The sequence below is a fragment of the Oncorhynchus nerka genome, linkage group LG7, assembly GCF_034236695.1.
Source record: "Oncorhynchus nerka isolate Pitt River linkage group LG7, Oner_Uvic_2.0, whole genome shotgun sequence".
In the NCBI taxonomy this organism is placed as follows: domain Eukaryota; kingdom Metazoa; phylum Chordata; class Actinopteri; order Salmoniformes; family Salmonidae; genus Oncorhynchus; species Oncorhynchus nerka.
Genome location: NC_088402.1, coordinates 1,273,276 through 1,290,504, shown reverse-complemented (window position 1 = coordinate 1,290,504; position 17,229 = coordinate 1,273,276). Strand labels below are relative to the sequence as shown.

The 17,229-nt window shown below is 41.7% G+C and overlaps 1 protein-coding gene across 2 annotated transcripts in view; it reads right to left on the bottom strand.

Annotated features, from left to right (window-relative positions):
• Window positions 1-17,229, bottom strand: part of seh1l (SEH1-like (S. cerevisiae)) — a 91,339-nt gene that overhangs the window by 4,138 nt on the left and 69,972 nt on the right. Inside the window, exons 8-9 of one of the 2 annotated variants that reach the window (XR_010464254.1) lie at window positions 5,118-5,259; window positions 4,371-4,594 (exon numbers count right to left, since the gene is read on the bottom strand). Coding sequence is in view for 1 of the 2 variants with exons in the window: in XM_065020092.1 (XP_064876164.1) it covers window positions 4,567-4,594; window positions 5,118-5,259 (170 nt within the window). In the remaining variant the exon portion in view is untranslated. Of the gene's footprint in view, window positions 1-3,705; window positions 4,595-5,117; window positions 5,260-17,229 lie in introns of those variants that run through there. The other variant, XM_065020092.1, reaches the window with a different exon arrangement.

Genomic DNA, 17,229 nt, shown 5'->3' with positions numbered 1-17,229 from the left:
CTGAGTCATAGTGCAGTTTTACCTTGTATGGGGAACAAATCACATGATTGTGGGAGCACCTCCTCTAAGACTATGAATTAGGCTGTTTGAGAAGGTTTGAAACCTTCCATAGCTACTGTAGTAGGTCAAAGTTGCTGGAAAAAAAACAAAAAACCGTTTCAGACCAATGCCCACTTCTCACGTAAAAAAAACATTGCTATTTTTTTTTAAATAAAAAAGATTGAATGAAAAATGAAATGCAAAAAGGGTTATGAAACATCAGTGTAGACTTGACCACGAACCCAGCTGGACACCAACTTGACCACGAACCCAGCTGGACACCAACTTGACCACGAACCCAGCTGGACACCAACTTGACCACGAACCCAGCTGAACACCAACTTGACCACGAACCCAGCTGAACACCAACTTGACCACGAACCCAGCTGAACACCATGCACCACGAACCCAGCTGAACACCAACTTGACCACGAACCCAGCTGAACACCATGCACCAAGAACCCAGCTGGACACCAACTTGACCACGAACCCAGCTGAACACCATGCACCAAGAACCCAGCTGGACACCAACTTGACCACGAACCCAGCTGAACACCATGCACCAAGAACCCAGCTGGACACCAACTTGACCACGAACCCAGCTGGACACCAACTTGACCACGAACCCAGCTGGACACCATGCACCAAGAACCCAGCTGGACACCAACTTGACCACGAACCCAGCTGGACACCAACTTGACCACGAACCCAGCTGGACACCAACTTGACCACGAACCCAGCTGGACACCATGCACCAAGAACCCAGCTGGACACCAACTTGACCACGAACCCAGCTGGACACCAACTTGACCACGAACCCAGCTGGACACCATGCACCACGAACCCAGCTGGACACCAACTTGACCACGAACCCAGCTGAACACCATGCACCAAGAACCCAGCTGGACACCAACTTGACCACGAACCCAGCTGAACACCATGCACCACGAACCCAGCTGAACACCAACTTGACCACGAACCCAGCTGGACACCAACTTGACCACGAACCCAGCTGAACACCATGCACCACGAACCCAGCTGGACACCATGCACCACGAACCCAGCTGAACACCATGCCACGAACCCAGCTGACACCAACTTGAACGAACCCAGCTGGACACCATGGAACCCAGCTGGACACCAACTTGACCACGAACCCAGCTGAACACCATGCACCACGAACCCAGCTGAACACCACGAACCCAGCTGCACCATGAACCCAGCTGGACACCAAACCACGAACCCAGCTGACACCAACTGACCACGAACCCAGCTGAACACCAACTTGACCACGAACCCAGCTGAACACCAACTTGACCACGAACCCAGCTGACCACGAACCCAGGACACCAACTTGACGAACCCAGCTGAACCCAGCTGAACACCAACCCAGCTGAACACCAACTTGAACTAACCCAGCTGAACACCAACTTGACCACGAACCCAGCTGAACACCAACTTGACCACGAACCCAGCTGAACACCTGACCACGAACCCAGCTGACACCAACTTGACCACGAACCCAGCTGGACACCAACTTGACCCGAACCCAGCGACACCAACTTGACCACGAACCCAGCTGAACACCAACTTGACCACGAACCCAGCTGGACACCAACTTGACCACGAACCCAGCTGAACACCATGCACCACGAACCCAGCTGGACACCATGCACCACGAACCCAGCTGAACACCATGCACCACGAACCCAGCTGGACACCAACTTGACCACGAACCCAGCTGGACACCATGCACCACGAACCCAGCTGGACACCAACTTGACCACGAACCCAGCTGAACACCATGCACCACGAACCCAGCTGGACACCAACTTGACCACGAACCCAGCTGAACACCAACTTGACCACGAACCCAGCTGAACACCATGCACCACGAACCCAGCTGGACACCAACTTGACCACGAACCCAGCTGAACACCAACTTGACCACGAACCCAGCTGGACACCAACTTGACCACGAACCCAGCTGAACACCAACTTGACCACGAACCCAGCTGAACACCAACTTGACCACGAACCCAGCTGAACACCAACTTGACCACGAACCCAGCTGGACACCAACTTGACCACGAACCCAGCTGGACACCATGCACCACGAACCCAGCTGGACACCAACTTGACCACGAACCCAGCTGAACACCATGCACCACGAACCCAGCTGAACACCAACTTGACCACGAACCCAGCTGGACACCATGCACCACGAACCCAGCTGGACACCAACTTGACCACGAACCCAGCTGAACACCAACTTGACCACGAACCCAGCTGAACACCATGCACCACGAACCCAGCTGGACACCAACTTGACCACGAACCCAGCTGAACACCAACTTGACCACGAACCCAGCTGGACACCAACTTGACCAACCCAGCTGAACACCAACTTGACCACGAACCCAGCTGAACACCAACTGAACCCAGCTGAACACCAACTTGACCACGAACCCAGCTGGACACCAACTTGACCACGAACCCAGCTGAACACCAACTTGACCACGAACCCAGCTGGACACCAACTTGACCACGAACCCAGCTGGACACCAACTTGACCACGAACCCAGCTGGACACCAACTTGACCACGAACCCAGCTGAACACCAACTTGACCACGAACCCAGCTGGACACCAACTTGACCACGAACCCAGCTGGACACCATGCACCACGAACCCAGCTGGACACCAACTTGACCACGAACCCAGCTGAACACCAACTTGACCACGAACCCAGCTGAACACCATGCACCACGAACCCAGCTGGACACCAACTTGACCACGAACCCAGCTGAACACCAACTTGACCACGAACCCAGCTGGACACCAACTTGACCACGAACCCAGCTGAACACCAACTTGACCACGAACCCAGCTGAACACCAACTTGACCACGAACCCAGCTGAACACCAACTTGACCACGAACCCAGCTGGACACCAACTTGACCACGAACCCAGCTGAACACCAACTTGACCACGAACCCAGCTGGACACCAACTTGACCACGAACCCAGCTGGACACCAACTTGACCACGAACCCAGCTGGACACCAACTTGACCACGAACCCAGCTGGACACCAACTTGACCACGAACCCAGCTGGACACCATGCACCAAGAACCCAGCTGAACACCATGCACCAAGAACCCAGCTGAACACCAACTTGACCACGAACCCAGCTGGACACCAACTTGACCACGAACCCAGCTGAACACCAACTTGACCACGAACCCAGCTGAACACCAACTTGACCACGAACCCAGTTGAACACCAACTTAACTGAACCCAGTTGAACACCAACTTGACCACGAACCCAGTTGAACACCAACTTGACCACGAACCCAGTTGAACACCAACTTGACCACGAACCCAGCTGGACACCAACTTGACCACGAACCCAGCTGAACACCAACTTGACCACGAACCCAGCTGAACACCAACTTGACCACGAACCCAGTTGAACACCAACTTGACCACGAACCCAGTTGAACACCAACTTGACCACGAACCCAGTTGAACACCAACTTGACCACGAACCCAGCTGAACACCAACTTGACCACGAACCCAGCTGAACACCAACTTGACCACGAACCCAGCTGAACACCAACTTGACCACAAACCCAGCTGAACACCATGCACCAAGAGACTGAAAACACTGGATTAAACTAACTTTATTATACAGAATTAATTGTTTTTCATAAATTATTAATCGCCCCAAAGATTTTAACGTTAGTCTCAGACGTCGTCTTCTCATCCACCAGTCAGAACCACCTCATCCACCAGTCAGTCAGTCAGTCAGGCAGAACCACCTCATCCACCAGTCAGAACCACCTCATCCACCAGTCAGAACCACCTCATCCACCAGTCAGAACCACCTCATCCACCAGTCAGAACCACCTCATCCATCAGTCAGTCAGTCAGGCAGAACCACCTCATCCACCAGGCAGAACCACAGGGTAATTTACATTATACAGAACCCTCCAAAATATTACCTAGAACTCACTAGAACCCACTTAGGTTTGCAAGTTCCCTGGTTTTCAAGGAAAAAAAGGTTCTGGGATTTCCTGCTTATTCTCTCCTAATTCCAGGAATGTTCCAACCTGGATTTCTGGGAAACAGAGACATTTTTGTAAAGTTACTCTAAACACACCCATTATGGTTCTCTCTCTCTCCCTCTCTCACCACACCTAAACCCATACTCCCATGTAGTTCTACAGCAAAATATCAGACCCCCCATAATGCCCCAACCAGTCAGATACATCCCAACAAGATACTTCATTCAGTAGCATAACAGTCGATATTGACATAAAACCCACCCTGGAACTTTGATCTAGGAGTCAGTGTGGTTCTCGATTAGCATACAAAAGGGTTCAGAGGTGTTTCTGGGAGGTTGGTCTGCAGGGTGAGGGAGTTCCCTTTCCATTCCTCTGTGTGTGTGTGTGTGTGTGTGTGTGTGTGTGTGTGTGTGTGTGTGTGTGTGCATGCAACAAGCAGCAGCACCAAGCCACTCCGTTAGCCAGGTATCAGCTGAGCTTTCTTTCTGTTAAAGGAAACACAAGAAAAGCCAATCATCTATCAGTCAGACATGGTTTTACACAGGAACGTCATGTTCTGACTCTCAGGTATTTTACTAACAGAGATTCATTCCAAGTATTACTTGAACGTGTCAATTAAAAATTAAACAATGAGAGTCTATAGTCAAAGAATTGATGCAACTAATGACCAGACACTTCACAGTTGTCTATTATCCAAACTAGACCTTGATAATTCATAGCTCTAGATCTATACACGGAACATTCCTCTCCATACAAATGACTAACAGATGAAACTAAACAGAATGCAAATGTCAGTTCTTGGAAAGCCTCAAGGACATCCTAGAATCCTCTGATCATTTACATAAATGATTAATTTATTACTGTTAATATTGTGTAACATGCTTGGATGAACCTAGAGGACCACAATGGAAATAACCCTTCCAGCTTCTAGTGTGTTTTTATCCTCCAGTAAGCATGTGTTGTCTCAGGCTGGAGCAGCCTTCTCCAAATCAATCAATCAGACCCTACCTTCCAGCGGAGGACGCTTGCAGCAGGACATGTTGTGGTCCCCCTGCTGTGCTGGGGACTGCAGCCTGACTGGACGAGCCCGTCACTGGGCTACCATCTCCTCTCAGGATGGCTGTACACTTCCAGTTGTCCATGTAGTTGGCTGGGGAGAGAGATAAGACACGGAGATGACAAAGGACAGGGAGAAAGAGAGGAGAGAGCAGAGTCAAAAGGATGGATGAAGAAGGACGGGGAGAAAGAGGAGAGAGCAGAGTCAAAAGGATGGATGAAGAAGGACGGGGAGAAAGAGAGGAGAGAGCAGAGTCAAAAGGATGGATGAAGAAGGACGGGGAGAAAGAGAGGAGAGAGCAGAGTCAAAAGGATGGATGAAGAAGGACAGGGAGAAAGAGGAGAGAGCAGAGTCAAAAGGATGGATGAAGAAGCCAGGGAGAAAGAGGAGAGAGCAGAGTCAAAAGGATGGATGAAGAAGGACAGAGCAGAGTCAAAAGGATGGATGAAGAAGGACAGGGAGAAAGAGAGGAGAGAGCAGAGTCAAAAGGATGGATGAAGAAGGACAGGGAGAAAGAGAGGAGAGAGCAGAGTCAAAAGGATGGATGAAGAAGGACAGGAAGAAAGAGGAGAGAGCAGAGTCAAAAGGATGGATGACGAAGAACAGGGAGAAAGAGAGGAGAGAGCAGAGTCAAAAGGATGGATGAAGAAGGACAGGGAGAAAGAGAGGAGAGAGCAGAGTCAAAAGGATGGATGAGAAGGCTGACATCTTTGAGATACCTATACTGTTTACATGATAACTACTGTATACTGTTTATATGAGAACTACTGTATACTGTTTATATGAGAACTACTGTATACTGTTTATATGAGAACTACTGCATACTGTTTATATGAGAACTACTGCATACTGTTTATATGAGAACTACTGTATACTGTTTACATGAGAACTACTGTATACTGTTTACATGAGAACTACTGTATACTGTTTATATGAGAACTACTGTATACTGTTTATATGAGAACTACTGCATACTGTTTATATGAGAACTACTGTAACCTGTGAATGTAAACTATTCACTTATTTGTTTGTCTTATATAATATGCCATTTAGCAGACAATTGAATCCAAAGCAGTTTAGTCATGTGGACACACATTTTCTTAAAGTATGGATGTTCCTGGGAATAAAACCCACGATTGTGTTGTTGCAAGTACCATGCTCTACCAACTGAGCTACACTTATATAAAATCTGCGCCCCCAAGGCTGTATCGACCCCATGCCCCCTGACCTTTCCAGAGTCAGACACATCCGTCCGTAACCTGAGGCCAGCAGGGTGCTGCTGATGTTCTAGTCTATAATGACACTACACTAGATACATACTGACACTAGATACATACTGACACTACACTAGGTACATACTGACACTAGATACATACTGACACTACACTAGATACATACTGACACTAGATACATACTGACACTAGATACATACTGACACTAGATACATACTGACACTAGATACATACTGACACTAGATACATACAGACACTACACTAGATACATACTGACACTACACTAGATACATACTGACACTACACTAGATACATACTGACACTACACTAGGTACATACTGACACTAGGTACATACTGACACTAGATACATACTGACACTAGGTACATACTGACACTAGGTACATACTGACACTAGGTACATACTGACACTAGGTACATACTGACACTACACTAGATACATACTGACACTAGGTACATACTGACACTACACTAGATACATACTGACACTAGGTACATACTGACACTACACTAGATACATACTGACACTAGGTACATACTGACACTACACTAGATACATACTGACACTACACTAGATACATACTGACACTAGATACATACTGACACTAGATACATACTGACACTAGGTACATACTGACACTAGGTACATACTGACACTAGGTACATACTGACACTAGGGTACATATACACTAGATACACTACTGACACATACATACTGACACTAGATACATACTGACTAGATACTGACAGATACATACTGACACTGATACTGACACTAGGTACATACTGACACTAGGTACATACTGACACTAGATACATACTGACACTAGATACATACTGACACTACACTAGGTACATACTGACACTAGATACATACTGACACTAGACTAGATACATACTGATACATACTGACACTAGATACATACTGACACTAGATACATACTGACACTACACTAGATACATACTGACACTACTAGATACATGACACTGACTAGATACATACTGACACTACACTAGATGACACTAGATACATACTGACACTACACTAGATACATACTGACACACTAGATACATACACACTAGATACATACTGACACTACACTAGATACATACTGACACTACACTAGATACATACTGACACTAGATACACTAGATACTGACACTAGATACATACTGACACTAGGTACATAGATACATACTGACACTGACACTAGATACATACTGACACTAGATACATACTGACACTACACACTAGATACATACTGACACTACACTAGATACATACTGACACTAGATACATACACTACACTAGATACATACTAGATACATACTGACACTAGATACATACTGACACTACACTAGATACATACTGACACTAGATACATACTGACACACTAGATACATACTGACACTACACTACATACTGACACTACACTAGATACATACTGATACATACTGACACTAGATACATAGACACTACACTAGATACATACTGACACTACACTAGATACATACACACTAGATACATACTGACACTACACTAGATACATACTGACACTACACTAGATACATACTGACACTAGATACATACTGACACTACACTGACACTAGATACATACTGACACACTAGATACACTGACACTAGATACATACTGACACTACATACTAGATACATACATACTGACACTACACTAGATACATACTGACACTACACTAGATACATACTGACACTACACTAGATACATACTGACACTAGGTACATACTGACACTAGATACATACTGACACTACACTAGATACATACTGACACTAGGTACATACTGACACTACACTAGATACATACTGACACTAGATACATACTGACACTACACTAGATACATACTGACACTACACTAGATACATACTGACTGACACTAGATACATACTGACACTACACTAGATACATACTGACACTACACTAGATACATACTGACACTACACTAGATACATACTGACACTACACTAGATACATACTGACACTAGATACATACTGACACTAGATACATACTGACACTAGATACATACTGACACTAGATACATACTGACACTACACTAGGTACATACTGACACTACACTAGGTACATACTGACACTACACTAGATACTACACTAGGTACATACTGACACTACACTAGATACATACTGACACTAGATACATACTGACACTACACTAGATACATACTGACACTAGATACATACTGACACTAGATACATACTGACACTAGATACATACTGACACTACACTAGATACATACTGACACTAGATACATACTGACACTACACTAGATACATACTGACACTAGATACATACTGACACTACACTAGATACATACTGACACTACACTAGATACATACTGACACTACACACTGACACTAGGTACATACTGACACTACACTAGGTACATACTGACACTACACTAGGTACATACTGACACTACACTAGGTACATACTGACACTACACTAGGTACATACTGACACTACACTAGGTACATACTGACACTACACTAGATACATACTGACACTAGATACATACTGACACTACACTAGATACATACTGACACTACACTAGATACATACTGACACTACACTAGATACATACTGACACTACACTAGATACATACTGACACTACACTAGATACATACTGACACTAGATACATACTGACACTAGATACATACTGACACTAGATACATACTGACACTACACTAGATACATACTGACACTACACTAGATACATACTGACACTACACTAGATACATACTGACACTAGATACATACTGACACTACACTAGATACATACTGACACTACACTAGGTACATACTGACACTAGATACATACTGACACTAGGTACATACTGACACTACACTAGATACATACTGACACTACACTAGATACATACTGACACTAGATACATACTGACACTAGATACATACTGACACTACACTAGGTACATACTGACACTACACTAGATACATACTGACACTAGATACATACTGACACTAGATACATACTGACACTAGATACATACTGACACTACACTAGATACATACTGACACTAGATACATACTGACACTACACTAGATACATACTGACACTAGATACATACTGACACTAGATACACTGACACTACACTACACTAGATACATACTGACACTAGATACATACTGACACTAGATACATACTGACACTAGATACATACTGACACTAGATACATACTGACACTAGATACATACTGACACTAGATACATACTGACACTAGATACATACTGACACTAGATACATACTGACACTAGATACATACTGACACTAGATACATACTGACATACTGACACTAGATACATACTGACACTACACTAGATACATACTGACACTAGATACATACTGACACTACACTAGATACATACTGACACTACACTAGATACATACTGACACTACACTAGATACATACTGACACTACACTAGATACATACTGACACTACACTAGATACATACTGACACTAGATACATACTGACACTAGATACATACTGACACTAGATACATACTGACACTACACTAGGTACATACTGACACTACACTAGGTACATACTGACACTAGATACATACTGACACGACACTAGATACATACTGACACTAGATACATACTACTAGATACATACTGACACTAGATACATACTGACACTAGATACATACTGACACTAGATACATACTGACACTACACTAGGTACATACTGACACTAGATACATACTGACACTACACTAGATACATACTGACACTACACTAGATACATACTGACACTACACTAGATACATACTGACACTACACTAGATACATACTGACACTACACTAGATACATACTGACACTAGATACATACTGACACTACACTAGATACATACTGACACTAGATACATACTGACACTAGATACATACTGACACTACACTAGATACATACTGACACTACACTAGATACATACTGACACTACACTAGATACATACTGACACTACACTAGATACATACTGACACTAGATACATACTGACACTACACTAGGTACATACTGACACTACACTAGGTACATACTGACACTACACTAGATACATACTGACACTAGGTACATACTGACACTAGGTACATACTGACACTAGGTACATACTGACACTAGGTACATACTGACACTAGATACATACTGACACTAGATACATACTGACACTAGATACATACTGACACTAGATACATACTGACACTACACTAGATACATACTGACACTAGATACATACTGACACTACACTAGATACATACTGACACTAGATACACTGACACTGACATACTGACACTAGATACATACTGACACTAGATACATACTGACACTAGATACATACTGACACTACACTAGGTACATACTGACACTAGATACATACTGACACTAGATACATACTGACACTAGATACATACTGACACTACACTAGATACATACTGACACTACACTAGATACATACTGACACTACACTAGATACATACTGACACTAGATACATACTGACACTAGACTAGATACATACTGACACTAGACTAGATACATACTGACACTAGACTAGATACATACTGACACTAGACTAGATACATACTGACACTAGATACATACTGACACTAGGTACATACTGACACTACACTAGATACATACTGACACTAGATACATACTGACACACTAGATACATACTGACACTACACTAGATACATACTGACACTAGATACATACTGACACTACTAGATACATACTGACACTAGACTAGATACATACTGACACTAGACTAGATACATACTGACACTAGACTAGATACATACTGACACTAGACTAGATACATACTGACACTAGACTAGATACATACTGACACTAGATACATACTGACACTAGATACATACTGACACTAGATACATACTGACACTAGATACATACTGACACTAGGTACATACTGACTACATACTGACACTAGATACATACTGACACTAGATACATACTGACACTAGATACATACTGACACTAGGTACATACTGACACTAGATACATACTGACACTAGGTACATACTGACACTACACTAGATACATACTGACACTAGACTAGGATACATACTGACACTAGACTAGATACATACTGACACTACACTAGATACATACTGACACTACACTAGATACATACTGACACTAGATACATACTGACACTAGACTAGGTACATACTGACACTAGACTAGGTACATACTGACACTAGACTAGATACATACTGACACTAGACTAGATACATACTGACACTAGATACATACTGACACTACACTAGATACATACTGACACTACACTAGATACATACTGACACTAGATACATACTGACACTAGATACATACTGACACTAGATACATACTGACACTAGATACATACTGACACTACAGATACATACTGACACACTAGATACATACTGACACTAGATACATACTGACACTACACTAGATACATACTGACACTACACTAGGTACATACTGACACTAGATACATACTGACACTAGATACATACTGACACTAGATACATACTGACACTAGATACATACTGACACTAGATACATACTGACACTAGATACATACTGACACTAGATACATACTGACACTACACTAGATACATACTGACACTAGATACATACTGACACTACACTAGATACATACTGACACTAGATACATACTGACACTAGGTACATACTGACACTACACTAGATACATACTGACACTACACTAGATACACTAGATACATACTGACACTAGATACATACTGACACTAGATACATACTGACACTAGATACATACTGACACTAGATACATACTGACACTAGGTACATACTGACACTACACTAGATACATACTGACACTAGATACATACTGACACTAGGTACATACTGACACTACACTAGATACATACTGACTAGAGATACATACTGACACTACACTATACATACATACTGACACTAGACATACTGACACTAGATACATACTGACACTAGATACATACTGACACTACACTAGATACATACTGACACTAGATACATACTGACACTACACTAGATACATACTGACACTAGATACATACTGACACTACACTAGATACATACTGACACTACACTAGATACATACTGACACTAGATACATACTGACACTAGATACATACTGACACTAGATACATACTGACACTAGATACATACTGACACTAGATACATACTGACACTACACTAGGTACATACTGACACTACACTAGATACATACTGACACTAGTACATACTGACTACATACACTGACACTGACACTAGATACATACTGACACTAGATACATACTGACACTAGATACATACTGACACTAGATACATACTGACACTAGATACATACTGACACTACACTAGATACATACTGACACTAGACTAGGTACATACTGACACTACACTAGATACATACTGACACTACACTAGATACATACTGACACTACACTAGGTACATACTGACACTACACTAGATACATACTGACACTAGATACATACTGACACACTAGATACATACTGACACTAGATACATACTGACACTACACTAGATACATACTGACACTAGATACATACTGACACTAGATACATACTGACACTACACTAGATACATACTGACACTACACTAGATACATACTGACACTAGATACATACTGACACTACACTAGATACATACTGACACTACTAGACACTGCTGACACTAGATACATACTGACACTAGATACATACTGACACTACACTAGGTACATACTGACACTAGATACATACTGACACTAGATACATACTGACACTACATACTGACACTAGATACATACTGACACTAGATACATACTGACACTAGGTACATACTGACACTAGATACATACTGACACTAGATACATACTGACACTGACACTAGATACATACTGACACTACACTAGATACATACTGACACTAGATACATACTGACACTACACTAGGTACATACTGACACTAGGTACATACTGACACTAGGTACATACTGACACTGACTAGGTACATACTGACACTAGACTAGGTACATACTGACACTAGACTAGGTGACATACTGACACTACACTAGATACATACTGACACTACACTAGATACATACTGACACTAGATACATACTGACTGACACTAGATACATACTGACACACTAGATACATACTGACACTACACTAGATACATACTGACACTAGATACATACTGACACTACACTAGATACATACTGACACTACACTAGATACATACTGACACTACACTAGATACATACTGACACTACACTAGGTACATATGACACTGACACTGACACTAGATACATACTGACACTACACTAGATACATACTGACACTAGATACATACTGACACTAGATACATACTGACACTAGATACATACTGACACTACAGATACATACTGACACTACACTAGATACATACTGACACTACACTAGATACATACTGACTGACACACTAGGTACATACTGACACTACACTAGGTACATACTGACACTAGATACATACTGACACTAGGTACATACTGACACTAGGTACATACTGACACTAGGTACATACTGACACTAGGTACATACTGACACTAGATACATACTGACACTACACTAGATACATACTGACACTAGGTACATACTGACACTAGATACATACTGACACTAGGTACATACTGACACTACACTAGATACATACTGACACTAGATACATACTGACACTATATACTGACACTAGATACATACTGACACTAGATACATACTGACACTACACTAGATACATACTGACACTACACTAGGTACATACTGACACTAGATACATACTGACACTAGATACATACTGACACTAGATACATACTGACACTAGATACATACTGACACTAGATACACACTGACACTAGACACTACACTAGATACATACTGACACTACACTAGATACATACTGACACTACACTAGGTACATACTGACACTAGATACATACTGACACTAGATACATACTGACACTAGATACATACTGACACTAGATACATACTGACACTAGATACATACTGACACTAGATACATACTGACACTAGATACATACTGACACTACACTAGATACATACTGACACTACACTAGGTACATACTGACACTAGATACATACTGACACTAGATACATACTGACACTACACTAGATACATACTGACACTAGATACATACTGACATACTAGGTACATACTGACACTAGGTACATACTGACACTACACTAGATACATACTGACACTACACTAGATACATACTGACACTAGATACATACTGACACTAGATACATACTGACACTACACTAGATACATACTGACACTACACTAGATACATACTGACACTAGGTACATACTGACACTAGATACATACTGACACTAGATACATACTGACACTACACTAGATACATACTGACACTACACTACATATGACACTAGATACATACTGACACTAGATACATACTGACACACTAGATACATACTGACACTACACTAGATACATACTGACACTACACTAGATACATACTGACACTACACTAGATACATACTGACACTACACTAGGTACATACTGACACTGACACTAGATACATACTGACACTAGATACATACTGACACTAGATACATACTGACACTACACTAGATACATACTGACACTACACTAGATACATACTGACACTACACTAGATACATACTGACACTACACTAGATACATACTGACACTAGATACATACTGACACTACACTAGGTACATACTGACACTAGATACATACTGACACTACACTAGGTACATACTGACACTACACATACTGGTACATACTGACACTAGATACATACTGACACTAGGTACATACTGACACTAGATACATACTGACACTACACTAGATACATACTGACACTAGATACATACTGACACTAGATACATACTGACACTAGATACATACTAGATACATACTGACACTACACTAGATACATACTGACACTAGATACATACTGACACTAGATACATACTGACACTAGATACATACTGACACTAGGTACATACTGACACTAGATACATACTGACACTAGATACATACTGACACTAGATACATACTGACAGGTACATACTGACACTACACTAGGTACATACTGACACTAGATACATACTGACACTACACTAGGTACATACTGACACTAGATACATACTGACACTACACTAGGTACATACTGACACTAGATACATACTGACACTACACTAGGTACATACTGACACTAGATACATACTGACACTACACTAGGTACATACTGACACTAGATACATACTGACACTAGATACATACTGACACTACACTAGGTACATACTGACACTACACTAGGTACATACTGACACTACACTAGGTACATACTGACACTAGATACATACTGACACTACACTAGGTACATACTGACACTAGATACATACTGACACTACACTAGGTACATACTGACACTACACTAGGTACATACTGACACTAGATACATACTGACACTAGATACATACTGACACTAGGTACATACTGACACTAGATACATACTGACACTAGATACATACTGACACTACACTAGATACTGACACTACACTAGATACATACTGACACTAGGTACATACTGACACTAGATACATACTGACACTACACTAGATACATACTGACACACTACATACTGACACTGACACCAGGTACATACTGACACTACACTAGATACATACTGACACTAGGTACATACTGACACTACACTAGATACATACTGACACTAGATACATACTGACACTAGATACATACTGACACTAGGTACATACTGACACACTAGATACATACTGACACTAGATACACTACACTAGATACATACTGACACTAGATACATACTGACACTACACTAGATACATACTGACACTAGGTACATACTGACACTACACTAGGTACATACTGACACTACACTAGATACATACTGACACTACACTAGATACATACTGACACTACACTAGATACATACTGACACTAGATACATACTGACACTAGATACATACTGACACTACACTAGATACATACTGACACTAGATACATACTGACACTAGATACATACTGACACTAGATACATACTGACACTACACTAGGTACATACTGACACTACACTAGGTACATACTGACACTACACTAGATACATACTGACACTACACTAGGTACATACTGACACTAGATACATACTGACACTACACTAGGTACATACTGACACTACACTAGGTACATACTGACACTAGATACATACTGACACTAGATACATACTGACACTAGATACATACTGACACTACACTAGGTACATACTGACACTAGATACATACTGACACTACACTAGGTACATACTGACACTAGATACATACTGACACTAGATACATACTGACACTACACTAGATACATACTGACACTAGATACATACTGACACTAGGTACATACTGACACTACACTAGGTACATACTGACACTACACTAGGTACATACTGACACTACACTAGATACATACTGACACTACACTAGGTACATACTGACACTAGATACATACTGACACTACACTAGGTACATACTGACACTACACTAGGTACATACTGACACTACACTAGATACATACTGACACTAGATACATACTGACACTAGATACATACTGACACTACACTAG